At 40.2% G+C, this 27,843-nt stretch overlaps 1 protein-coding gene across 3 annotated transcripts; it reads left to right on the plus strand.

Annotated features, from left to right (window-relative positions):
* The first annotated feature begins 5 nt into the window (after positions 1-5).
* ppp1r9ala (protein phosphatase 1 regulatory subunit 9A-like A) lies at positions 6-26,313 on the plus strand. Of its 3 annotated transcripts, XM_073473444.1 has the most exons (20): positions 6-111; positions 610-2,664; positions 13,597-13,729; positions 14,055-14,175; positions 14,567-14,671; positions 14,989-15,124; positions 15,933-16,091; positions 16,220-16,273; positions 16,653-16,882; positions 18,157-18,253; positions 18,346-18,469; positions 18,648-18,799; positions 19,666-19,990; positions 20,078-20,135; positions 20,221-20,292; positions 20,501-20,702; positions 21,203-21,247; positions 22,572-22,688; positions 23,642-23,830; positions 25,030-26,313. In XM_073473444.1, the coding sequence occupies exons 2-20, from the start codon at positions 781-783 to the stop codon at positions 25,186-25,188; spliced, it is 4,362 nt and encodes a 1,453-aa protein (XP_073329545.1). In that variant the 5' UTR covers positions 6-111; positions 610-780; the 3' UTR covers positions 25,189-26,313. The 3 variants fall into 3 exon arrangements, with proteins under 3 accessions (XP_073329545.1, XP_073329546.1, XP_073329547.1); XM_073473445.1 differs by lacking the exon at positions 21,203-21,247; XM_073473446.1 differs by lacking the exons at positions 21,203-21,247; positions 22,572-22,688.
* The last annotated feature ends 1,530 nt before the right edge of the window (positions 26,314-27,843 follow it).

Below are 27,843 nucleotides of genomic sequence, written 5' to 3' on the forward strand. Positions count from 1 at the left end.
CCGGAGCGGGGAATGATGGCGGTGAGCACGAAGAAGGGACAAGTTTGATACTGTAAAACTGGGGGATTGTGGGCGAGATTTCGGCGCCTAACACGATGAAGCAAGCCAGAGGTGAGGAGCGTGTGAAGTTATTCACCTTTCTGCGGGTTTGTGTGCAGAGCCGGGGGTAACGTTGTCCACAGCTCGTACTTGAAAAGCCACAATGAATTGTTCAGACCGAGGCACCGCCGTTCGGGGCTGTATTGAACTGTTGGCCCAGCGAGTTTAACTTTGTTTCGCCTTTTTTCCCCCTACAATGTAACGGTAGACAAATAGCTGTCAGTGTTTAACCGGTTGAGATGAGTACATTAAAAGTTCAGAGCTGGTTAAAGTTACCTCCGTGGTGAGAGTTTTGGTTGAACTAGCAAGCTAACGCCACCGAACGTTCTCAAAGTGAGCCAGCGGTCCAGCACGCTCCCACTTACCTTTAGCTTTCACGCTCTTTTGCTCTGAATGTAGAAATAGATAATCATGTATTAACTAATTTGAAATGACTTACGTCAGGCATGGTGAGATAATCGTATCCGGTCTCTGTATTAACAGATTTTACTGTCCGTTTCTCCCTTTTAGATGACTTCCCTGCGAGTGTTTAGTTGAGACAACAGTGCTCCAAAGAAGCCCCGCCGGACCCATGGCACCGCTTGCGTGAAGTTGAAGGATAATCGTTCACCAAGAAGCGGCAGCACTCTCTCCAAAAACCGTCTTTTCTAATTGGGCTGCAGTCACAAACAAACACAAAAAATGATCAAAGCGGAAAGCAAAGGAGGCGAGAGGACCCTGAGGAGCGCGTCCCCTCACAGAAATGCATACAAGTCTGACTTCCACGCAATTAAGTGCTCCTTTGATGGGCCAAAATCCGAGGGCGCCGCCAAATCATATGCAAATGGGTCCAGTGACACCCGGGAGGACTCGAGGGGAAGGCCTTTTGGCACCAGAGTGAACAAGATAAAGAACATATTCCTACAGATGGATGGTCAGCAACAGGAGAGCCAAGAGGGGAAAGTGACTGTAAAGCCAGATGTGCCCCAGGTGTCCCCAACAAAGGCGCAGTTCCCAGTCACCACCCACAGAGGTAACCTCAACAGTGCAACAAGCCCAGAATCACAGAATGTAGATAAAACACCCAAGGGGGAAGATGTTGAGATTGACAAAGTGGCTTTGGCAGAGAAGTTTTCGGTAACCAGAAAACTCTTTGAACGAGGGATCAAAGAGCAGCCTGCAGCTGACAAGCAGTCTCCGAACAGAGTAGTAACTCGTTTGTCCCTCGGCAGTGCCTCTGATGAAGGGAAAAGCACAAGGAGAGTCTCTGGATCCTCCGAGACCACTATCAAATCAGAGCAAACTCCTACATCAACAGTCGAATGTCGATCGGATGAGAAGGCTGATGGTGAGAAAAGGCATTCATCTAGAGTGTCACTAAATGCAGGACCCATGTCTAAAAGGTTGGGGAATTATATGACAGAGAATGACTCAGAAGACAACAACACAGCTGTGGTGTCTGCTAAACAACACAGTACCACTGAACACTTACTGCCTACCTCTCCAACTAGGGACAGCTTACACAAATCTACTACCCCTGTTAAAGAAGCCACTAACTCTACACCTGTGACCACTAACAAAAATGCATCCCAGACGGCATCTGTCATTAACAAACCAGCGTCCTTGGCGTCTAAACCAACATTCCCAGTTACAAACGCAGCGTACAAATCTGTTTCTCCAACAACTGATGCCACTCACAAGCCCATCTCACCAGAGCAAACAACCCCAGTTAGCCAAGGCTACAGACGCTCCTCATCATCTGGTGATGGATTTAGTAGGACATCTGTTGGTGGGGATGAAGGCAAGCCACATAGTCCGCCCCCAAGGGATGCGAAGCAGCCTCTTCCATCAGCTGGTGGATTTCAGAGCAGGGCTAAATACCCTGAAAAGGCCAGGAGTCCTGACAGTGTGGTACATAGTCCGACCATGGACAAGCCGCCCAGCCAGACCCCCTCACTGGACTCCAGGGGGGTGGGCATGGTACGGGCAGAACTGGTAGTGGTTCAGAATGAGTCCTCAGAGAGCGAGGAGAATGAGGATGAGAACGTTGAAGATAATGTGTTTGAGAAGCCGAAGGTGCAAAGCTCCAAAGACCTACCAACAGAACTAAAAAGAACCTTTCTACCAGAAAAACTGAACTGTAACCCAGCTCATGTCACAAAAGATGCACAAAGGATAGCAGAGACTGTGGGTGAAGGTAGAGTCTTGGAGGACAACGAGCAATTTGGAGTGAAAGAGGAGAAAAGGGAAGAGAGTTTAGTTAGTCAAGATGGTGACACTAATCGTGAGGAAGACGATGAGGCAGCGGAGGAGGAGAGTGAGCTGGAGGAGCAGGTGGGCCAGAGCGTCCTGGATGGAGCCTCACCAGTAGTTTATGGTATTGAGAACGCAGCATTTGTGGATGACAGAGATGTAGACCAGGTCCTCAGGGAAGAGGAGGAGGTGGAGGAGGAGGAAGAAGAGGAGGAGGAGGAGGAAGATCAAATGTATAGGGAGTATGACGACTGTTATGAGGCCCCTGGTCTGTCGGATGAGGAGGAGCCTCCCCAAAAGAGAAAAATCAAGTTCTCCACAGACCCCATTCTGGTAAGTGTTTAATGATGTACTGTTTACACGTGAATTATTGCCACTGAACTCAAGCACTTAAAAACATATAGCACAGGCCCGTCATTATAAACCACCGTCTCACTGATTCAGCAACTGTTTCTGACCTCACTGTTTCCCTGCAGACACGAGACAAATTAGTGGAGGCTGAGAATGAATGCTTCTGTCTGGCATTTTGACGTCACAGCTGTTGCACTGTATCATCAGACAAGATTATCACAGCTCTGAAAATCTAAACTATGGTTTATTTAATCTCAGTGACCAGGGTGGCAGGTGGTTTGACACACTCATCTCCTGGTGCAGTAACCCTGCAAGAGATAGGACAGAGGGGAGAATGTTGGGGATGTGACGAAGCAATGTTGTCTGTGGTATTTCTGGAAATATTGTTGACATTGCATAAGAGTTTGTGAAAGCAGGAGAACAGCTGAACGAGGGCAGCAGTGAGGTGGAGACTTGTGTAACTTTAGACTTTACAGTAAAAAAAAAAAATCATGGGCACCCCTGAGTCACAGCGCTGCATGGGTATTTTTGCTCATTTAGAGTGGTTCCCCTCCGTACATGAATCATGTGTTACAGTCATGAGGGACTTTTCCATTCTAACATGGATATGAGTAATTCTATATGATCTCTTATACAGACCATAGCTAAGTTATCTTATAACTAATTTTAACATTTAGTTGATTTTATAAGGATGTGAATGTTTATTGAGAAGCAGAGATGCACATTCAGTTTTTTTTTCTTATGATTCGCTCACGTTGTTAGTGGTTGGTATTGAGTTATAACATGTCTTCATTATCATAGAAGTATTTCAAGTTCTGCAATTGGGTTTCTAAATCTGGGTGATTGACAGAATGACTGCTGTTACAATATTCTTTACTCAGACAGTTGTCAAATAGTGGTAATGTGGGTGCTTTCATACACAATCTAAACGTAGCTTAGGCTTGTTCCGAATGGTCTGTATATTATTAGCATCACCACTGTGAATGATGACTGATTTTCATTCTTCCTTGAACAATCAAAGTAAGAAAATTCCTGCAGTCTCATATCATGATATCCACAATACATATTCTTCCAGCTTTACATTTTTGCACTCCAAGCTGAATTTCCAGCTGTTGTAATATCTTTTTGGCACAATGGTACACATCATTGCAGGTGGATGTTTAAGGTCTCATTCAGACCAAATCAGGTGTTATGACGAATACTACAGCACATCATTCATTAACTGCATTTAGGCTGTGGTGGTTCGAACTGCAAGGGTTGCTGGGAAAAAAAATGCAGCGACTGTGCGAAAAGTAGAAACAGAATCAACTTTTGGAGAAACGCAACCATTCTGCAGTGGCCAATCACATAAACTGGCGATCAGACAGGCTTATCAACAGTTTTGTTGTTCAAGCCTTTTAACTATTACTAGTTTACTTCGAGTTTCTGTTATGTTGTCTGGTGCATCAGGCAACATCATGCTGTGAGCAGACTGCACCAGCAGGGTAGAAGATCTAAAAACTTGAGTTGTTGCTCTTAAGCCGGGACCCAGAAACAGGGCACTGTTTAAACAAAGCGATGATAATCTTCCAGTTGTGTCCGCTCACACCGACGCGCAACCCTGCTCTAATCTCCACAACACCTGATTTGGTCCGAAGGGGTGTGGTGAAAACGGAGGTGATATCTTCTACCATAGATATTCCACCATCACCATATCTACACAATATTTTTCTAAAGCAGGGAAAAACAAATCACTCTAGTGCATTCCACAGAGTTTGTGAACAGCTCAGTGTTTATCCAGGCCTTCAAATGCTCTGTTATCTCAGGGTGGGGATCCCCCTCCATCCCTGTCATCCTGGCAGGGGGTCCTGGGAGAGGGGACCAGAAGCTGACCTGGAGTGGAGGGGACACAAACAACAGTGTGCCTCCTCCACCCAAAGTGGAGCTATGACAGAGATAAACACAGCTTTGTAGTTCACAACAATATGTTAGACTGTCTCCTCTGTGTAGCAGTTCACATACTGCTCATAACAACCGTGAGAGGGAAACTTTATGCAAAAGAGAAACGGCTGACACAAGGTTGTAGTTGTTGATATGTGAGATTGTATCAGCGAGCTAATTGAAAGATACAAGGCTGTGTCCAAATTTTTCGTACCGCATACAATTATGATAATTATTATAATGTGCAGTGCAAGTATGGCAAGTTAGTATGTGAAAGGTTTGCGGGAGTTATGTGGGAGTTATTCCCAATAAATCAGTTAATCATTTCTTCTGGTCATCGGTTTGATTTGAAAGGTTTTTTGTTTTTTTAGCTCTGAATTAGACCTAAACATGAGGGTGAGAAGGTAAATTCATACATTTTGGATGTAAAATTCAGTCAATTCAGTGTTAAATTACATGGACAGTATGATATAGTATTCAATAAAAATTTGAATATTAGTTGCACAATCTTCAAAGTATTCAGGCACAGCTTTTGTCCCCTCCTTATCCTACCCACCTGGTGTCTGTGAGAGCACCTATGCAAAATTAACATGTGTCATTAAGTCCAAAAATGTCAGAGCATTCTTTTAAGTTTCCAGTTAGCTTATTTATATAATTGCATGAATGGTTGCATGCAATGGACAGGCTGGAAAGAACACAGAGAGAGTTGTCAAAACAGTGACATGCGCCTGGATTAAAACCACGGGGTCAAGGTTACGTGGTATGCATGTTCGCAAATTAAGTCACACAAATGTCCCTCAGCCAGCCTTTTCTACCTGTGGCCAGGCCAACAAAAGCTTCCCGCTAGCAATGCATCATTCTTTACAGTCTGATAGTCAGAGCTGGCACTGGGATCGAGCACACTTGAGTCGAAGCTAACTAGGAGAGAGGAAGTGCTTTGTGCTTCTGCTCACAACGGGATTAGGTCCTCACGTAACCCGAGTCATCTTGACAGAGGAGGTGTCCTGTGTGGAAGAAAGGTCGTCTTTGTGAAGTGAAGTCGATGTCCAGTTTCAGCATGTATCACCCTAATCAGGGTTGAAAAACAAACTTTGTTAAAGAGGGCTTTCTGAGGCAGTTAGAAGGATTAGTGCACCTTGATTTGATCATTTCTAGAGTGAAAGTCTTGTGTTAAGGCAAAGTTTGGATGTTTATGTCCTCTAAATGCGTTAATATACTTGTGATGAAAATACTCGTAATGTGCAATATTAGAAAGAAATTAGCTTTAAAAAAATGCATTTTGAAAAGCACTACAATTATTTTATGCATTATGTTTTGTGAGAAGATTGTTCTGCAAACTATGGAGTTACACAGAGTCACACTTTAGTAGGGCATTGTAATGCTGCATTCCCATTGCTGCTGTGTCAGTATATAAGTTTGCTACACCCCCTGGCTGCATGAGCAGTATAGATATTGCACCACTGCTTTAAATTATATCTTTGTTTTTAGTGAGAAGGTTGTTTGCGCCATAACTGCAACTGCTAGCCGGCCTGTAATATTAGATCTGTGTGTTGAGGCATGTCCTTACCTGGAGAAACTTTTAAACTACAGATCACTTTTGTTTAGCCGTTCACAGCTTTGAATTCACTTTCTCTCTGAACCCTATAGTTTGGCAAAAAGCTGAGAATTATTCAATGATGAACACTCTCTGCTGTAGGCGTGTGTAATCTGCTTGGGGACAAAGACTGCAGTCCTTTTCCGGTTAGTCATGTGGGGTCTCCAGAGACACTGTCTTGCATTTTGTGAGTCGTGTTGCACATAAGGACATTTGGAACAGGAGTCAAAAACCAGTTAACTGTAACAGAAAAGAAAATGTCTGAAACCAGGATCTGCACCTGCTGCTTTGCCCCACCCCCGTAGAGTCACAGGAAGTACCACCGGCAGTTATTGGTCAAGTTAACACATTGTGCCTTCTTAAACACACAGGGTGTGGTGAAGGATTGTTGAGTGCATTGTAACTGAAAGAGTTCAGTGATATTTTTCTTTGTTTGCACTGTCGATAGTTACACTGTCTACATCAGCCACTGTTCAACCATAAATGCCCTTCTGTTAGATTGGCTTCTCATATGCCTGCAGTGAAACTTTGTTTAGTATATGCAGACGTCACCTGTCAGGTAGAGTATAGTTTGTCGACATTAATGTGTAGCCAGATAAGAGTTTCTTTCTTCAGAATAACTTTAAAAATGTGCCTACATAGTGTTGCTTTCATTATTTACATTAATGCACACACAGACTTGACACACCTCGACTTTCTGCAGATTTTTTTTTACCCGTCGCAATTGCATTTTCACAACAGCAGGTGATCCATGTGTGGAGGAAGCTTGTCGTTAATTATGTAGCCTCGAACTTTCAAAAACCAACGCGGTACCGAATGACATTGCAACAATCAGGTACACTTACAAGCTTGTACGTATCAATAGCATCTGTAGGCCTCCATTAAATTATTAAATAAAAGTAGAGATCATATCACAATCAGTGAGTTTACAGGAGGGATGTATACCAAACAACAGCTCTCTCCCTCTCTCTCCGTTTCTCTGCGGAGCATGTGCGAATGTCAGTGGACAGGAGAGTAGAGCGAGGGCAGATTGTCCACTAGTTAATCAATTGCAGAAATAGAAGTGTAAAATGCTAAAATAGGTCACCAAATATACCATTAATATACCTTGGCAGCCCACCCAAGTAAAGTCTATGTATGGGAAACACTGGAAAATGTAAATTACTGACATTGTGAGGTGTTTTTTGCAACAAAAAAATCTCAGTCCACCGCATAATTATAAACGTTATATCACCATGAGTGGAGAACAGCCTCTCTGATGCAGTGTTAGTAGCAGCAAAACCATTTTGATTGAAAATGCTGTACAGGCGAATGTCTTTTGAAATGAAACAAGCTGTGGATGGAGTTACTTTCTCCACCCGCATGGAGATGTGCAATGTAAGATAACACTAGCATGTGCATGCTGTACATTGTCTGTGTTCTGCACTGTGCCCTGTACTGAAATCGATTGTAGGTATTTGTTAATGGATTCAGAATCGTAGAGGGCGGGAATTGTGATAAAAGGGTAAGAATGAGTCTTTTCCCCATTCCCAACTTCTTTATATAAAGCTGGAAAGTTAAGATGTGATCACAGCAGGACAGCTCTTCTGTGTGTGTTTCATGATTAGTGAAAAGCAAGAGGGGCACACTCCATATTTTGACTCTGGCCAACCTATCCCATAGTGTTATGCTTTCCATTTCCTAAATGAGATGGGTCTTCTGCTGACCAGAGGAATGTGTCTGACTAGACTCCACCCTCATCAAACCAGCAGACAGGCCCTCCCCTTGTCGGCTCTGAGATCCCTCCAGACACCTGGGCAAGTGGGTGACTATCCAACAGAACAGGGCAGAATACTAATGCAGTCAGCTCAATGCTGTTCATTAAACAACTTGGCATGGGATGAGTCTTGGGCTGATTGTGATTGCCTTAAACGCTATCATTATGTGATTACAAACAAACACATTAGTGGGCACTGTGTGTTTTCACTGAAAGTTAACAGTAATGTTGTGTTAAAGATTTCAGCTCCTCTCACAGGACAAAAGTAGCTTTTGTGGGCCATTTATAAACAAACCTGTTCAACCTGTTTATGTTTGCAGTCCTTTGGAAATCTGATGCCATTATGGCACTCTGCTCTTCTCAGACTCCACCTCCTCCTGCTGTAGGTCACGCATAAACACTTAAAACATAAACATTGTTGTTTAGGTTACAGTCAGTCAGTGTGAACATATCAAAGTGTTAATATTACATAGGGCACACATACAGGAAGTACTAGATATATATTTAGGTCTTGTTCCTGGTGTGTTTACATAGGGTCTAAAAACTGGGCCCCATGCCTTCTTCCATAATTACTCCATGATCTGCGCCAGACTGCCACCCCTGCCCCAACTCGCTCTCACAGCGTGTTTTGATTTGTTTTCTTTTTGTAGGCCTGCTTACTTTACAAGCTCCCCCGATCCAGTGGTCAGCCCTCGTTTTGCATTGGCAGAGATTTCTCTGGTTTGCTTTTCCTCGCAGCTGCTGACTCATTTCCCACATTGGTATTCTGTTGTGGGGAGGGGAATGAGAGAATGATGGGAAGGATTTCAGTTTGGGTGTGGGCATGTGTGTACATCTGTGCGTGTGAGCACACGTAGAGAGGGTAGACCACTGCAGTTGTCGTAGATGGATGGAAAGCCCACACAAAGTGCTGGGAGCTAGAGTTTGGAGGAAATGGAAATTTGAAGATGGTATTGCAGTCTATTGACCCATATCACAACCTCAATGACCACAGAAATAATTTAGAAGAAGAAATTTGCAGAAAAAGATGATTTTCCTTTGTGCTGTATAAACTTGTAGTTCTTCTTTGGTCTCTGGATTCTTTATGCCTGATCAACAGTTGAGTGTTTTAGTTTTAGCTGATGGTGGACTGGACATGTGCTGAACAGTAAAGTAAAATGGGTGTTTTGTCTGATAACTGGAAACAGTGATAATTGTGAACTGTGTGTATGGCTTGTTTGTGAGGGAGAGGCTAATAAAAAGATTGATTTCTGTCTTTCTTGCAATGAAAACAGTGACTGAGTGATTAGGTTTCAGCAAAGAACAGAACATTGTTTGAAAAAGGCCTGGGAGTCCATGGCAACGGGAAATGGGAGTTGAGGGGGGAGAGGTAGAGAAGTGAAGCTAATCTGAACTGCTGCTGCTCAGCTAATGCCAAGGATGCAGCGGTGCTCGCTATATTCTATTAGCCTACATTTTCAACCGTTAATTACTAAAGTCTCCAAAGCCTAAACTAAAAAGCATCTTTCATCCTTAATGAAATTTCTGTCTGCTCTAGTTCTGGAAATCCATTTATAACTGTTTAAATTAGAAGTTGATAAGCTTTGTCAGACCTATTTATAGAAGTGCTTTCAAGCTTGTTATTTGGAGACATGCAAAAATGTGTTGAGTAGCTAGTTAATTTTCAATAGTTATAATCTTCAGTGCTATGTGCAGCGGTTTTGTATGACAAAGAATACATTTATCTACCACTGGAAAAAGTGCAATATGTGGTTCATATATAATAAACTTATGGCATTAGGTTTAAGTATAAAGAGGAGGAGGAGGATTTGGAAGGAGAAGGACTCACTTGGGTTGATGGAGGGTTGAGGCCCCATGAATAGCATTCCTGACTGTACGACAGAGTTGCAGTAGTGTGCATAATCTCCAAGTTTCTAGTCTTCTTTCATTTCTTTAGGCTACAGGAGAGAGGTACCTGTACCAAACCAGTACATGCTCCTTGTTTCCAAGATAACGCAATGCATTTCCACTTGGATAAATGTGTGAGAAAATCAGCGGGATGTTGTAAACCAGAAATAGTCATAGTAATTCACTTTGACGAATTGAACAGCAAGCTCAGTGAGTTATGTTGGAAGCTTACTATCTGCACTGTTTTGGGCTGCATCCAAAGGCTACATAGTGAGGAGACAGAAAGACAGAGGGGTAGGAGGGAATTGTTTGTGGTTGATTCTTCAAGTCTTGACAGGCTGCAGGATCTAGACCTCAGACTCTGTTGCCCAGAATGGAAATGTTTACTTAATTACATCATACATCCTCATGGCAAATGTTGCAATCAATCCTATAAGCCGGTAGCCCTACTCCTTTTTTATTTTTTATATATTACCCCTTGATGTTTTTATTATGTTTACCACAACCTGGGTTGCACACTCTATATCATGTGAGCAGTGTCTGAGCGCAAATCCAACATTTGTCACAGGGATTAGTGTCTCTCAGGTATCTATGGTCCTACACACACCACATGACAACACAGTGTTTGAGAGTAAGCCCATTTGTGTGTGTCTTGGTGTTAAGTGAGACTATATACAGCTGTACATGCAGCTCTCATTAATAACATGTTTGTAAATCATTTGATTGCACAATTTCAGCACCTTTGATATACAAGATGGAATCACAGATTTGTGATTGTAATCACGGAGAAATACAGCAAAACAAAGAACAGTAGAAAAACGTAGAACAAAAATCAAAGTTCATTAATGTGTCAATGTTGTTAAAAGAAAATCAATTATACATGTGTTTTTAGCATTTGTTTCAGGCAAATTCTCTGGAGAAAAAAAAGTATTAGAAACTTGTCAAACCACCCCCACCAGATAATATGACTGAAATAGACAGCTTCTTTCTCAAGGCTCACATGTGATCTTGTCTAGCAATGAGCATTTTGCACGTCTTGGTTTGCACATGTTATAACCTGGCTCCTGCTCTTCCAAGAAACAGCTCAGCAACTTGACTTAACGTGATAACTTCATGCCCAGAGAATACATTTGAATAAATAACACTGCAACCTAAATAACACTAGAAATCTAGAAATTTGTTTCTAGAAATGATCAAAATTGACAAAAGAAATTACTTGTGTGCAGGATGGAGTGATGAATGGAAATTCATGACCTGAATGGAAAAGCTTTGCACTGATGCCACCAAAGTAAAGTTTCAAAAATTCCCAAATTATGCCCTGTGTTTATTCCCACTTTGAGACATAAGTAATGTTTTATTTATATAGCACCTTTCAAAACTAAGAGGATAAAAGGTTAACAGTGCAAGATGTGATTGAGACACAAACATTGCAACCACACAGTAAAAACAACATGTACAGACAATTAGAAGCATCACTAATCAAAATGGTTTACAAGACTCAAGCACAATAATGATTAGAAAAGAGATAGGTCTTCAAGTGTGACTTATAAATTCAAGAGAGTTCACTGACCTGATTCCCAGGGGGTGACTGTTCCAAATTCTCGGACAGTGATCACTTCAAACTATCTTTTAAATGTTTGCCTGTATTTCTCTTACAGAAGGCCATTCATAATTTTTTTTTAAAACAAACAAAAGGTGGTCAGCAATAGGGGGACAACTTCATTCTTTCTCTGTATTCATGTTCTCCTTGCACTTCTTCACCTCTGTTAATTTTCTAAGCTGCAACTCTTCTGTTTTGCTCTGTGTGATTAGTGAGCCTACTCTTTAGTAGAGGTGTGGAAATTTCTCGATTAGAAGTGCATCGCAATGTCTATTGAAGATTCTGCATCAATGCAGAGACGGAGCATAGTCGAGAGTCTGCAGCTTATGCTGATTGTTGATTGTCTGGCCTCAGCTGGAGTCAATAAATTCCTTATCTTAAAGCTGCTATGTGAAAACAATATTACTGTAGATTACAACAAACATGTAAGGCACTGCAGATGGATTAACACTTTGTTTTTGTAATGTTTATGTATTGAAAAGATACAGCTTTTATTTTGTAGAGTGCGGTAGTCTGATTATTGAAAGGAGTTTCTGAATAAAAGGGGTATTTAAATAATTAAAAAGTAGCCATGTGCAGTAATATAGATCATTGAGGATGCCATACACTGAGATGCAACAAGATGCTTGGAGAATCGTAAAGCCAGTGAAGACTCACACCTCTACTCTAGTAAAACTGCAATTACCATCTCATACGAACAGTGGAGCCAAATGATCAGTGTGCTTTTTACCAGCTCAGTCATAGGCACCTGTAGGGTGCACATTTTGACCCTCATGCCAACCCTGCCAACATCACCACCAGTATCATAGTGACTCCACCCAGATTAAGACTAATGATGACCAAGAAGGGGTTTTATGTTACCGACCTACTGTTGGGTTCATCCCCATAATCGGGCATTAGGCCCAGATGGAGTCTGGTGAGTTCTAATCTACTTTTTATCAACAGTGCTTGATATCTGTAATCTAGTCTTTCATAATTGAACTCACTCTAACATGACTTTGCCATTTTTGCTTTAAAAAATACTTAAAGATTTAAAGGGCATCAGTGTTAAAAATGTGAAAAAAATGCTGTTCATTCCTTTATGTTAAGTTATAAATTGCTCTGTGTTGGACTTAATCAATATTGAAAATAATTGTTTGTTGCAGCCCTGCTGCTGGCCTTGCCTTGTCTTCGCAATGAATTAACTTTATACTGTTATTGTACATTGTAGTAACTGAGTTACAACAGATATCAGTGAATTTCAGAGAGGATTTCAAAAACCCTTTCTGCTTGGTAGTATCAGTGGCATTTATAGTAAATAGCACAAAGTGTTGTTCATAATAACCCTTAATACTAGAGTTGAGTACTGAGTAATGCGCATTAACTGAAGGTTAAGGGATTGGGTTACTTTTTTTTGTATTGCTCTTTATTTGATTTCTTTCTGTTGTGACGATGACAACACTTGTCGTCTGCCTCTGAACATTGATCTTTGCTACATTCACTGCTTAGCTCTCCCCAGCTGTGCCCTACTTTCCACACTGCTCATGTTCTGCTTTATAATTCCAACCAGAAAACAGCCTCTGGGACACATCCAGTGCTTTGCAAGGGCTGCCTGCAAAGTTCACAACTTCATAAAACTCTGATGAAAGACCTCATGAGTATGTCTGGGGAATGAATCTTTTGCTTCAGTGTTGTTGACACTTGATTTACATCTGTGACGTAAATGCATAAAGATAACCTGCAAGAGTTGATGATGCAGTCTGTGCAGTTAGATATGCTCAGATTCAGACACTATTGTGAGAACAGTGGCCACAGATGATAAACAAAGGAGCGAATTTCAATGTTAGTGGTCCAAATCATCATCAAAGGGCTCTGCTGTCCCTCAGCAGCTGTTACAGTGTGCTCCAGTAGTGCACTGGTGCCATAATTTCCCAAGTAATGGTCCAAAGTATGAGAGTATTTCTCCCTCGCTATGCAATTTATCTCAAATGAAGAATGTGTCCTTGTTCAGTCTGCCAATATAAATAAGAATAATTGAGAAGTGAACATAATATGCTTGTGTCTGCGTAGATCCCGTAGATACCCCTCAACATAAATCAGTCTGATGTTTAACTACTTGTTCAGGACAATAGAAGCTGGTGTATTGAAGCTATGCACTTGTTTTTTTGACCGACACAGGTCTTCAGTACCTTCTCCAATGAGGAATATGATCGCCGCAACGATGATGTGGATCCAGTTGCAGCATCTGCAGAGTATGAGCTGGAGAAGAGAGTGGAGAAGATGGATGTGTTCCCTGTGGAGATTGAGAAAGGTGAGTTTAGTAACACTGGAGGTCAATTTCAGGGAGAAACATTTATCTGCAGCCTCACAAAGACAAGCAGTAATATCTTCTAATTTTGTATTTCAACAATTTTGGTTCTGATTGTAAATCAGGAATATTTAGGTTGACAAATGCTATTAGATGGTAAAGTCTTGTAAACTTGAAAGCAGTTTCTTGTCCACCACTCACACAGTTACTGATCGGAATCTATTACAGAATCATTATTGTGATTCGGGGCATAAACTTGTGGAATTGAGCCTATTTCCAGTTCTTTCTAACCACCCTTGAAAAATCTTTGTAATTTCTCTGAATCCAGGAGACAATGGACTTGGCATCAGTATCATAGGAATGGGAGTGGGGGCTGACCAGGGTCTGGAGAAGCTTGGCATTTTTGTGAAAACTATAACAGAGCGAGGAGCAGCTGAGAACGATGGACGGTGAGTTAAATCACGGATTTGTTTTGATATGTTTTGTCTACAACCGGAAACATGGCACACACTCGCTGAACACTACACAACTTACACACAACTTACACAACACTACACAACAGTTTTTAATGTCGTCTTCTAGGAATTTCTCAAATTCCTGGGGCCCAGAGACGCACAAGATACAAACAACCAGATTTATTAATAACCTTCCGAGGAAGCTAAAGAAAATAGTCTCACTACGTCTGTTTCCCAGGCATTTTTAGATTTGTTTTATTGCCAGCTGTACTGTGGCGAATGTATTTTCGATTTATCTTAACCACAATTCTGTAGGCGGCGCATTACTCAATGTGGAAATGCTTTGAAAACCTCTCCATGTAATTACTGTCTTCTGTATCTCCAGCATACAGGTGAATGACCAGATAGTGGAGGTGGATGGCATCAGTCTGGTGGGAGTCACCCAACTGTTTGCTGCTACAGTCCTGAAGAACACAAAAGGCACAGTGAGGTCAGCTCAAAGTCCATCTTCCTGACCCCTAAAGACCTTTCTTTAGGTTCTGACCCTCGAACTTTATTGAAAGACCTTGTTAGTGACAAAACTGAGCCACTCTGCAACAACTGAGTTTGTAAATTTCAGTCCAGGGATGTTTTTTTGTCTTTTAAGTGAAAGAGGTCACACAAAGTATTACTGTATGTTAATGATTTATCATAGGGAAATGAAACACCCACACATGACCAGCATCAGGCCTAAACTGCATCAACCAGACAAGATGTGAATTGTTTCATTGTATGGTGTACTAACAACGTTGCACTCTAACATCATAGGTTCCTGATTGGACGGGAGAAGCCAGGGACGCAGAGTGAGGTGGCTCGCCTCATAAGCGAGACACTAGAGCAGGAAAAGAACCAGCAACAACAGCAACATCACTTGGATGACCGCTATGAACACTCTACAGAGGAGGTGAGTCATTAGACAGCCCAGTCACTGCTTCATGTCATGTGACTGATGATAGTCATGTAAGGATTAAACTACTTTTTATTGACAATATAACACATTGTTCATTAAATTGATAGACTTTTGCTGATGTGAGGCGTCAATACTTGTCTGGCTTCCCTATGATTTATCACCAAGGTGGGTATACTAAAGCTTCCAGGAAAAAATCGCTATTCATTACCAGCAAAAAACACTATTTACAATTCCTAATTACGATAACCCCAGCATGATACGAACACAACATTAGCCCCCTTTCCACGCCCAGTCCTATCCCACTCAGCTCAAACAGCAACAGGAGCAGGGTGCAGCTGACTGTGAGTAAGCCATGTGTCACCATTCTGCTGTGTTGGAAGGTGTTCATTCGGCTGCGGCCTGTCTGCCAGAGTTGTGAAATGTTTGCTCTGTGAAGTTCAAGCAGCCACAAGCCCTGTTTTTACGATAGAGAGGCTGGGCAGGGAATATCTGTGGGATTTACTGGAGCAGCCAAAGTAAGTGGACACTGTTTTAGTGTCTCTCTGGTTATGCAAAGTGTCTGAATATATGTGTGTAGGTGTGTTGATAATCTTGTTGTTCACTGAGAATTTTGTTCATGTTAATGTGTTGGATGCACCGGACTTATGTAGCCAATGTTTGGTTTTGGTTATATTACAATGTTCCCTTCAGATTGTGGTGAACTGTGCCCTTGGGGGTGTTGACACAAACTTAAGCATGTTCCTGGGCATGTAGGGAGTGTTGTGTTGCAATATGTGATGCCATGCGTGATGTCATATTTCAGGAAGAGCGCTATGAGGAGGAGGACGGAGTAGATGAGAGAATTCTGGGCTCCAATTTCTCTCCAGGGCGAAATGCAGAGGTGTTTGAGCTGCCTGATTCAGAGGCTTTGTTTCTGCCAAGCAATATGGACAGCTCTCAAATGGCCTTCAAGTTCAAAGAGGTATCACCCACATTATCACATTCTGTCTTGTCAAAGATCAAGTTTTCTGTTTAGACAACCAAAGAGTATTAATCACCAACAGTACTTGGTTTAACCAAATCTTTTATTTTCCTATTTTTGTTTCTTAGCTGCAGCTCAAACACAGCATTGCCACAGCTGAAATAAATCAACTAAAGGAAAAGGTATGATGGAAATAAAATCAACATTTTTCTTTTTTAATTGTTTAAAATATTCAAGATCATCATGCAACATATAAGATAAATAAATATATATTGTAAATGCATGTGAGTATTGTACCATTTATAAAAGAAGAAGAATGAAACCAAAACAGAGAACAGACTTTCATAAACTGAAGTTTCATCATCAGTAATTATACTTTAATATGGGTCCTCTTGTGTCTTGAGAATGGTGATTTCTTAGCACCCCTTTTTCTTCTGTGTGACTTATTTCTTTTAAATTACTATTTAATACATCAAGTAACACACAGATTGTCTCAGGCCAGGAGTCCACCTGCTTAAAAACAACACTTTAATCAACTAAAATAACATTATCTCTGTACAGATAAGGGCATCTGAGGAGGACAGATCATTGTGGGAAGCCAGGGAGTCCGCACTGGAGCAAAAGATGGAGGATAGCAACGACAAAATCCTGAAGTTGGAGAGTTACTGGCTGGAGGCCCAGGACCTGTGTAAGGGTGTGAATGAACAATTAGCTGAGACTCAGGCTCAGTATGAGACCCTGGACAAGAAGTACAACAAGGCCAAGAAACTGCTCAAGGACTACCAGCAGAAGTAAGTCTGTCGTGAGTTACATAACACCACAATGTTGGAGAGGTGACTAATTAATTCGATGGTTTAATCAAGCCAGCTTTTTGATGTAACACATTTAAAAGCAACAAATGTTGACCAAAATGTATTTTTTATAGAAACTAAAAATGCAACCAGGGATTGTTATATGTTGATTCATAATTAAGTTACTGGGCAAATGTAAAAATACAACAGGCAAATTGCACAGAAACACCTTAAATTATATAACATTTGTTTAGACTCAACAGCTGTTTGAAGATGTCTGGAGATGTAATTTAAAAGAAGACCTGATTGGGACAAGTAGTCCCCTCCGCTGTCTGTAGGACAATGTTTGATCCATGTGACTAGAAGCATGGAATGGGGGAGGAGTGATAGTTCAGTAAAACGGAGAGGACTGTAAGTAGAGTAGTGGTTGAGGAGGTCAGAGTTATAAAGTGGTGTCAACCATGCAGTTTCTAAATATATGAAAGGGAATAATGTCTAAATGACGTGTAGAAGGCGTTTGGGTAGTATAAAGGTTTAGTTGTCATAAGCACTGTAATGCATGGGGTTAAAGGGCCATCTCACCCACATCACAAAGAACATTTTCTCAGACCTCTAGTAGTAGGTAGCCATACTAATACTTCTGGTTTTATCAGCTGAGTTTTTAAGATGTCTGACTCTGACATTTCTTCCATAATACCAATACAGTGAGCATAAATGGAAACTCTTCTGTGGTGCATTAAAAAAATTAAATGTGACTAACTATTTCCCGAAACGATTTCCTTGTTACAATTTTTGTGGCATAAACATGAAAACTGTTTACAGACCTTTTAAATTTTTACATTTTTTTCAGTAATCTGCCAACCTCAGAATGAATCTGTTTCATTTTTATTGTATTAAGATGGTGAATATCTATATTAAAAGGGACATTTAAACCCAGCTATCTGCATGGTTTTGGACCTTTACTTAGATGTTCTTTCTTTTTTTGGTGATTCGGGTGATTTTTATTGTTTTTAATAATTTGTTTCCATGGGAATTAAGGTCTTATAGAAAACACCATTTGTTAGTCTTGTCTTGATAGGGCCAGTATATTTTTCTGTTTACACTTAGGTGACATTTTTCAACCAAGGTATAATCTCAGATTTTACATCTCATTATTTTTGGAAGGAGAATAGCTGCTGTATGACCTCCGTGTTTCAGTGATAATCACATGAAGTTGAGCATGTTTACAAGCTAAAGGGCTGATGGGAGACCACATTTCCTCTTTTTCTCCCCAGAGAGATAGACTTTGTGAAGAAAGAGGAGGAGCTGAAAAAAATTCTAGATGAAAAAGACAAGTGGTACAAGGAGCAGCTGGAGAGCTTGCAGAACAGGGTAAGACCCCAGCTCGAAAAGAAAAAAGGCTTATACAGCACAGCAGAGTTACTGTGAGACACTGAAAGGAGCCTGTGTTGTTTTGTCCACAGATAGCCGTCCTGGAGTCCAGAGGGGCCTCAGTTGTGGAGAGTCAGAGTGGTCAAGAATCAGCAGCAGACAAGAGATTAAGCAGCCAAGACCCAACCAACACACATACAGTTGACTCACTACTAGGTACAAAGGTTTACGAGAATTTAATCGTATTCAAAATGGAAGGACCCACGTCATACTTTCATCGTGTGATCTGTAAAACATTCACAACCATCATCAACTCCAGTGACCCTGGTAAATAATTAAAACTGCACCGTGTCTTCTGACTTACATGGTATTTTTGTTTCTTTCTCTTGTGTAGAACAAGACTGGAGCGAGTTGGTCCCTGAGACTGAGCGTTTGGACACCAGTGCACACAAAGCAAAAGGCCTGCTGGCTCAGAAGGCCAAACGTCAGCCTCCGTCACGCAACAAACTGAAGGAGAACCTTGCAGTGACTTCAAGTCACTCTCAGGTCTGCCAGCAACAGCCTTTAATGATACTTTGCTTAATCTGCTCTGCGAACCAAATTCCTGTGTCCTATTAGCATAAAATTGGATTTAACAGTCAGCCACTTGATGTAAGTTATGATGGCAGGTTCTAGCTCAGAATGCCATCTTTGGGGTGAAACTAATGGTGACAAACACTGTGTCTCCCTTTTATAGACGAAGCAGAGCACTTCATAACTTGTATAATATTTAAATTGGCAATAGACAACTTTTTGCTTTAACTTCATTATTATGGGGTAAAGGTTGATTGCACAGTGTAATGGTTATAGCATAATTACACCATTGGTGATTTGTTCCCTATGAACACTATGAATACTATCTGTTTCCACGTCTCAATTATAGACTATATGATTGAATAAACTTAAGCAGAGTCCTGTTGGTGGTTGTTACTACTCAAAACAGAAAAGATCCAGTTGTCTCTGCCAGCAGTACCAATTACAGTGAACAAGGTGCAATTTATGTTTGAGAAAAGCAAACATGGTGTGACCTGCTGTTGAGGCACAGAAATATCTAAACATATTCAAAACTGTTCAAAAATAAATATCTGACACATACTGTCATTCTTTTTGCTTTTACAAAACAATAATACCTATTTTTATTATTAACCACAAACATTTGATGCATTATTATATGATAAGACAATGTTGCTCTATACAGAAAGTATATTTCTAGCTTCATTTGAGTGTGACAGGTGTGTCATGTCCAGTGTGTGTGTGTGTGTGTACGTAACTCAGCCAATCAGAGCTGAGGAACCAAACTGTCTGTTATATAAATAGCTGCTATCTCCTCTTCCTTTCATTGTCCTTGTAAATAATTAGTTTTGGCCCTACAGGAAACTGAAGAAGAGGAGGATCAGGAGGAGCAGGAATCTCCCAGGAGGAGGAGGTCCATCCAGGAAAGCCTGTCCCTCCCGGTGCCTGTCTGCTATCCTGGGAATGGACAAAAAGATGATTCAGGAGAGACTAGAGATGGATCCAGGAGAACGGCAGAGCTGTCAAGCAGCCCGTCTTTGTCACCATCACTGGGAGACAGTGTGGAGAGTAGCGGAAGTCCTTCTTTGTCCTCTCCAAAAGACATCTCGTCACCACACTCCCCCTCTGGATTAATGCGCAATGTCAAGAAGAGGGAGTCCAAAGGCAAGGGCAAAGAGCTCAAAGGTATGCCAGACCAAAATGTGATGGCTGTCATAGCATGTGTTCTGCTGTGCTGTTTTTATGAGGCTGATTATCATTGTTTAATTTCAGATGAGCTAAATGAGGGCTCATCAGCAGGAAAACCTAAAAGACGATTTCCAGACTTTGGGTAAGTCTCCATGGTGATCGCTGTCACTCGTTTCTAAGTCACCATCATTTTTGCACCAACAAAAAATGTTACTGGTCTTCAACAGAGGTCTCCGGAAGTCAGGTGGCAAAGGAAAAAAACACGACAAGGAGGCGATGAGAGCATCTTTGGACAGCAGGTACATTATCACTCAATTTATAACAAGATAAAGGTGACAAAATAACTGTTGAATTGTTGTGGATCTTTTGCATGTTTTGTAACATTTGTTAGTTGCTGCAAGTGCAACAGATAGATGCCAAAATTCCTATTTTAACTGGACAATGGAACAACACACGCTGACTGTTTTTTCCAGTATAGATAACTTTTACTGTATTTCCAATGTGTAGGGGATCAGCAGAGTTACTGGAGGAGTCTGGAGGGAACCTGTCTCCTGCAGATTCAATGACCTCCATCCCTACCTGCATGCCCTTCTCCTGGTTTGGAGACAAAGAGAGGGACAGGGACAGAGAGCCCTCATCTTCCAGCAGCAGCCTGCCGTACGTTGCAACTGAGACCAGCAGTGAGCAAAGCCAGGATCGAAAGAATAAGGTGTGTAACTTCTTCTAACTTTATGTAAAAAATAAACATTGGACATGGAGTAGAGTATTAATATTCAGCAAAACGTAAATAAGATATAAGTTAGATAGTATTTAACACCACATAAATCAAGAATGAATGTTCAAGGCTGTTTCTAGACACGTGCCTTCGTTGACCATTTCTTCAAATAAGCTACGATGTGCAAAGGCTACAAATAACAGGATCCATATGTTAGCCATTAGAGAGAGCTAGCGGGGGAAAATTTGCTGGCTTTTCAATGACATTGCAAAGAGTGACACATCAAATGCATCCAGTGAAACAGCTGGCTGACTGTCATACAGGCTGCGGTTGGGCTTGTGTTCCCACAACGCTATTTAATGAGTTCAAGACACAAGCTGAACCAAGAAGACTTGAATACCAAGAGAAGAGTGTTGTTGCTGTGTGTATGATGGTAGTTTGTGTGCTTTGCTTCCTGGACATTTATCTCACTGAACCGTGTTTCCTTTAAACAGACAAATCTCTCCTGGTCCTCTTTATTCAGTCGCTCATTAGATTTGGTACAGTATGCACATTTTTGTCTTATTTTAATTTTAGATTACACAGTAGGGCTAACACTAACATTCTGCGATTTTGTAATATCTCACCTCAATACATCCTATGAATAATTCACTGTTTTCCTTTGTAGTGGGTATGTGGTAGTGTTACAGGAAACTAATGTTTTTGAATTTTCCACATTCAGAGAGAAACAGATGCAGCCAAAAATAGTTTCTCTGGCTTGTTGCACCAGCTAATCGAAAGTTTGATCAGACATTTGTGTGTACTCTGTATCTATCTTGTATCGTGCAGCTTGTTTTTTATAATGTAATTCTCACACTACATTTGAATTTTACTGGATATGGGCTTGTATACACATAGCTGGTGCAATAGCCCCCACATCTGGACAATATTTCCATTAATCCAAATTTAACTCTTCTGTCTAGAAAACAAACCACAGTTTAAAGGTCCCATATTTTATTCATTTTCAAGTTCACAAATGAATTTTTTAGTGCCTACCAGAACATTTTTAGATACTTAAATGTAAAAAAAAAACATTAGTTTACTCATAATGTCCGTTGCTGCAGCACCTCTATTCACCCTCTGTCTGAATGCTCTGTTTTTGTGCTCGACTCTTTAACTCCCCTTCCAAATAGCCCAGTCTGCCCTGATTAGTCAGCTCTTACAGGCCTGAGCAGGTACAGCCCCTATTACCTCAGCTATGCCAGTATTTGTGCAACCATGGCCGTGCTTGGGGCATGGCTGAAGGTGGTGACTTTATAGTTGTGACATCACAACCTTACAGAGGTCCTGACGGCTTGTTTAAAGGCACAGTTTCTGAACACGTACACACAAATACTTTTACAGTGTTTTTTTATAGCACCTAGACCTGCTTTATGAACACAACGACATGGACATGGAAATCTCACTTACTACAATATGGGACCTTTAACTATTACTGTCTCAAACAAAAAGTATTTACTCTGCCTAATTAAAAACATTACCCCATACCTGAGATGTGTGTTTCATTAGAAGTAGTGTTAGTTGTTGTAGTTTAGAAGTTGCTGATGTAGTTTGGTGGTGGATTTTGCTGCACAGTAGAATCTTTTGCCTTCCTTTCACAAGTTGAAGATCACTAAATGCTCAAATCAATGACATGGATTGCTGCCACAGTTTTGATCACTTATAACAATTTGAGTCCTTGTGGAAACAGCATTGCACTCACACCTCACACCTGTAGTGTTGTGTTTGTTTGTTTGTTTGTTTGCCTCTCCTAGCAAAGAACTGTTGTTTGTGGTGGTGATGTGTGACTTTAGTAAATGCGTTCCTTGTTTCCACTTGTTCCAGAGTTTTTCAGTCATAGATGATTCTAACGCTGCCAGTCCCAGTACAGACATCTCTGGGTTAGTCGCTGAACCCAATCTGTCTGGGCGCTCACACACTTTAATCTTCTCTTCCAGCGAGGTGAGTGCTCTCCTTGTTGTGCAGTCACAAAAGCCGTGTGGGACGCTCCGATGCAGCTGAAAGGGGACATTCTCAAGCATGCTCTTTGAGCCTCCCCCCTTTCATAGCTGAGATTAAATTGTGAATGCAGAGGGGATAGAAGAGAGCTGCATGTGTGTGTTAAAGCTATTTTGTTTTGTGTTAAAAGAAGTCTTGTGGCTGAGCTTTTCTTAAGTCAGCTGTGATGTTAATAGTTTGTATTTTGCTTCTGTTAGAACCAGTGCTTCATGTTCTTTACAAGCTTTGGCAGACCACAGAACAATGTTGACTGCTCTGCTGCCTGCTCAGTGGTTTCTCAGCTTCTGTTTTTTCTGATTTTAGAGTTTCAAGTGTCTCTCAGTAAAACATACAATATGAAGACGCACACCTGAATATGTTATTGGTATTTTGCTGTCATTGCACGCTTGTTTTCTTAGTGCTAGCCTTGGAAATTTGTATACAGCACACGCATTTGTTTTGTTTGTTGGACATACTGTATACTTTCTTTGCTTTTTATTTTGTTCCCCCAGACTCCCCACTCCCTAACTGGAACTGCTTTTCAGCAATAGAAATAAATTTGCTCAGATAATTGGTATAATTTCAGACAACATTTATTGAAGTGATTTTGTGAAAGAAGTGGAAATGTGATTAATGTCTGCATTTCACCTCTGGTAACTTAACTGTGCATTAGAAACAGACTGTCAAACACATAGCACAATTCATGGCACTTTATAGCTGTTGCACATTGGCAGACACCCACTAAATAAATATATATATATATATATATATATATATATATATATATATATATATATATATATATATATATATATATATATATATATATATATTTAGTGGTATATATATGGTACACTCTTACTGAAGCATCAGTATGTTTATTTTTTACATCTGTTCATTTTATGTGTCCTCTGTAGACTTTGGATGATGAGCCAGTAGCTACAGGAAAAGAGTATCAGTGGCAGAACCGGCCTGTCTCTGAATGGACCAATCAGCAGGTCTGTCACTGGTTGATGGGCATGAATTTGGACCAATACACACCTGAATTCACAGCCAAGGGAGTGGACGGCCAGCAACTCTTGAATTTGGACAGTGACAAGTTGAAGGTGAGGTGAAAAAACAATACCTGGTGATATTAGTTTACTTTGAATGAACCGTGTAACAATGTAATGATAGTGTTTCTGTATCAGTGATGTTCTAATGTTTATATTCTTATCATTGGAGACCTCTTTCAATGCAAATCAAGTCAGTATTTAATCACGTCTTGTCAGCCATCTTTTGACTGCCATCTTGTGGCCAGAAGAATTTTATCCTGTTGGCAGTTGCAACTTGAGATGACTCTGATTTCTAATTTATATTTTACATTTCTGCAAAATTAGAGGGGAAAATGAATATTCAAAACATAAATGAGAGAAAATGCTTTAGCAAGACTACTGACGTGAGATCATGACTAGGCTACATGTTGATTTGTAGAATTAAGTCATCTGTGTTAATTTACGGTATGTAACAGTTGGATTACATTTTTTAATCAGGCTAAAATTATAGTTATATATTTGATCCTGATATCAACTTTCTGTTTTTGTGAAGTTCTCCACAGTTACACCACTACAAATGTAAAAAAAAAAAAGAATAAAAATGTTGTTTAGAAAAACTCACACTAATAATATGAAGCGATCCTTCACAGCAAATTTGGCCTGGAATTGAAACGATTATTCAATTTATTTTTCTTGTGTTTGCTCCATTCTCTCAAATGTCAATATTTCCCACTTTATTTTGCCTTATATGTTCACTTGAATGGCACTCAGTAGAGCACATCCATCGCCAAGGCCCAAGAGCCGCCTTTAAATATTATCAAACTCAATAGCCCTGTATTACACTTATATTTTAAATCACACATAGACACCATCCACCTAAATACCTAATTTTTTCATCAAGATTAATGCATTATCCCCTGAGAAATAAACAAAAAGGTCAAAAACGTCTTGTCTCACAACGTTAAAGATCCTGGATCCGTCCCTTTATCTGAATCTGCACTAAAAATGAATCGGGTCTATTCTGGGCTGAGACCCTCCAAGTTTAGTGAAAATCAGTTCTGTAGTTTTTGTGTAAACCTGCTGACAAACCAACTAACACACAAGTGAAAAAAATAACCTCCTTGGCAGAAGTACTAAATTAAATATATTTGGGTTTCGCACTGATGTTTTGGCCCGATTAATCATTAGTTGCAGCCCTACTTTGGTCCCAAGTGACACGTTTTACATATGGTAGAATTATTCTGTCCTAAATTTGTGCTTTTTTCTCTCAGGCACTTGGTGTTTCAAGTCAGAGCGACCGTTCAACCATCAAGAAGAAGCTGAAGGAGCTGCGTAAGGCTCAGGAGAAACTGGAGAAACAAAGAGAGAAAAAAGAGAAGGAGGTTCGACGCAGTGGGAGACCTCCAGTCAGTAATGACTCTGTCTGCTGAGCCAGCAGCTCTCAAAGTCCATCACAGCAGAACTATGACCAACCTTTTTTATACTTTTGGTGCCATGACGTCAACCTCACGTGTTGTTAATGCGAACAACCAGAAAACATGACTGACAGGAGTGAACCTTTGCCGACTGAGGTGCCAGTTATGGTGTCTGTTCAAACTGCAGCATCCTGTTTATCTTCTCATCGCTGTTTCTCTTGAATATTTTAACACCTTTTCAGCTCAGACCGTTTTAACTGAAAGATGGAGACTGTCCAAAAAAAACAAACAAAAAAAAAAACGTTGGGTATATGACCAAAAAGGAATCCTAACATTTTTTACCACTAAAAGGCTAGAAGCTATTATTGTTATTATTATTATAAAAAAGTCTGTTTTCAGATCTAATGTAGTCGTTGCAGATCATGCACATATTTACCGATGGAAGTCCAATGTATACTGCTTTTCAGCATTTTATATTTTGCTAGTATAACTTGCCTGTTTCCATGTAAAGACTCTTTGCAGGAACAGTTACTGTACAGTTCAGATAAAAGCACTATATTTGTCTTTTAAGCTTCAATGGGCGACAAGGTTTTAAATGTATAAATGAGTTTTATACATGTGCCTAATAACTGCATATCTTTTTTTTTTTTTTTTTTTTACTTAAATACCATTGTTCATTTTATACTATCTAAATTTTTCTACTAAGTAGAATAGCTCAGCCGTCATTTTTGCTGAATGAAAAGCAACAAACAAATCAAGTAGGGACGTGGTGAATGCTGCTTCTGCTGGCCCTGACTCTGGCTGTGTGTCGCTGAGATGGTACCATGATGCTCCATGTAAATACACACACAGCATGCAGGTCTGCTACACGTACGCCTCACCGGTCCATTAGACGGTCAGATGTGCCTATGACAAGGACCTGTGTGAGTCTGGAGCGCAGCGTCGTGTCTGAATGTGAGGCTGAACAACGAGTCGTTGGCAGCCAAACCGAAGTGCTTCCTTTCTTCTTCCCACGCATGACTCCATGTTCTGTATAGAATACAACATGTTGGACTGCAACAAAATCATGTTTTCCACATCTCCTGAATCAGTGAAACATGTCTTGGTACATACAGCATCAATAAACTAATTTTCACTTTATGAAGTGTGTTTGCTTCCTGTTTGCTTTGGTCAGTGAGCTCCAGATAACTGCAGACTGACGTGTTTTAAGGTGCACGATGTAGTTTTGGGGAAAACATTTTAATCAGAAGAAAAAGATCTTCATTGACTGATTTTTTTTATACCTAAACAAAGTAGATGAACAAACTGACCTTAAAGGACAGCACAGTTTCATACTGTTTTACTTTATTTATATTTGGCAGACCCTGCCACCTTTCTAGCATCAAACAGTGTTCTGGGACCCTTTTATCGTCTGCAAACAGCTTGTTTATTCAGTTACGGAAAAATACATATTTCTGAGTTTGTATTATTACCTCGTTAATATTGTAAATATCACAGTTCTGAGTTTGAATTTCTTCTCTAAAACTACATAGTGCCCTTTTAATATATTGACACATACAGGGTTTGTACTATAAAGAGTCTTAAAGTTTGGAAAAATGCTTAATTTTAACCGTTATGGTTTCAAGGTTAGAAATATGCTTGAATTTGAATATAATCCCTGAGAAATGCTTGATTTTCAACATAATTTCCTTGTTAAAGTCTTATTTTTAATTAAATGACCCTTTCATCATATTGACTTTTAAATTAACAAGAATTAACGAATCATGATCAAAACATACAGTCAGAGTTGATATGAACAGCTGCTGCTGATAGTTGTGGGTATAAAGGAATTCTGTAAACTTGTATTTTTCGCAGTTGCATTTTCAGTAATTCATTCAAGGGTGGACATTTTTGTGTTAGATACCTTGAAAGTGCTTGAGTTTACTCTTAAAAAGCTGTAGTCCTGTATTAAATACTACTTTTATGAAGCTATTTAATTTTGAATTGTTGCCGACACTGTCAGGTGTTGATTAAACGTGCTTTTTAAAATTTTTATTTTGAGGCTGTAGCCTATTTTGGACTGCAGTATTTTGTCATATTAGTGTTATTTTTATTATTTCATATCTTTGCTCCTCCATATTCTGTATGTAGTCTAATGGAAAACTACAGCAATGTAGAGCCTCAATATGTAGCAGAGAACTGAGTCAACAGACCAACAGAGCCATCTCAAAAGAAACTGAACATTTTTATGTGCGGTTGTATTAACTGCAGGGCTGCTCTATTGGCTCAGATATAGTTACTCAGTAATGAATCAGGGATTATGCAAGGCTTCTGTCACAGTCTGTAAATAAAAGATGACACACAGTTGACTCTGTAGATTATTCACTTATTCACAAATAATTTCTGCGCAGTTAAATGATCAGAAAAGCTTTTTTTAGGTGCACTCAAACAATATCACACAATACTTTCAGTATCAACGGTCTGGTGTAAATCTTGTTTATTCATTGAATTTTTAAGTCTCATATCAGTATGGCAGGTGGTCTCATTGTAATATGGGGGACCCTCAATTATTTTAAATAATATATTTATAAACCACCTCCAATTATGCATCACTCTTCTGGATGTAACAGCAATATACCCACAGCAACAATGATTTAATTGTTAATGCCCTCAAGTAAATTATTTTAGCAT

The sequence above is a fragment of the Pagrus major genome, chromosome 9, assembly GCF_040436345.1.
Source record: "Pagrus major chromosome 9, Pma_NU_1.0".
NCBI classification, from domain to species: Eukaryota; Metazoa; Chordata; class Actinopteri; order Spariformes; family Sparidae; genus Pagrus; species Pagrus major.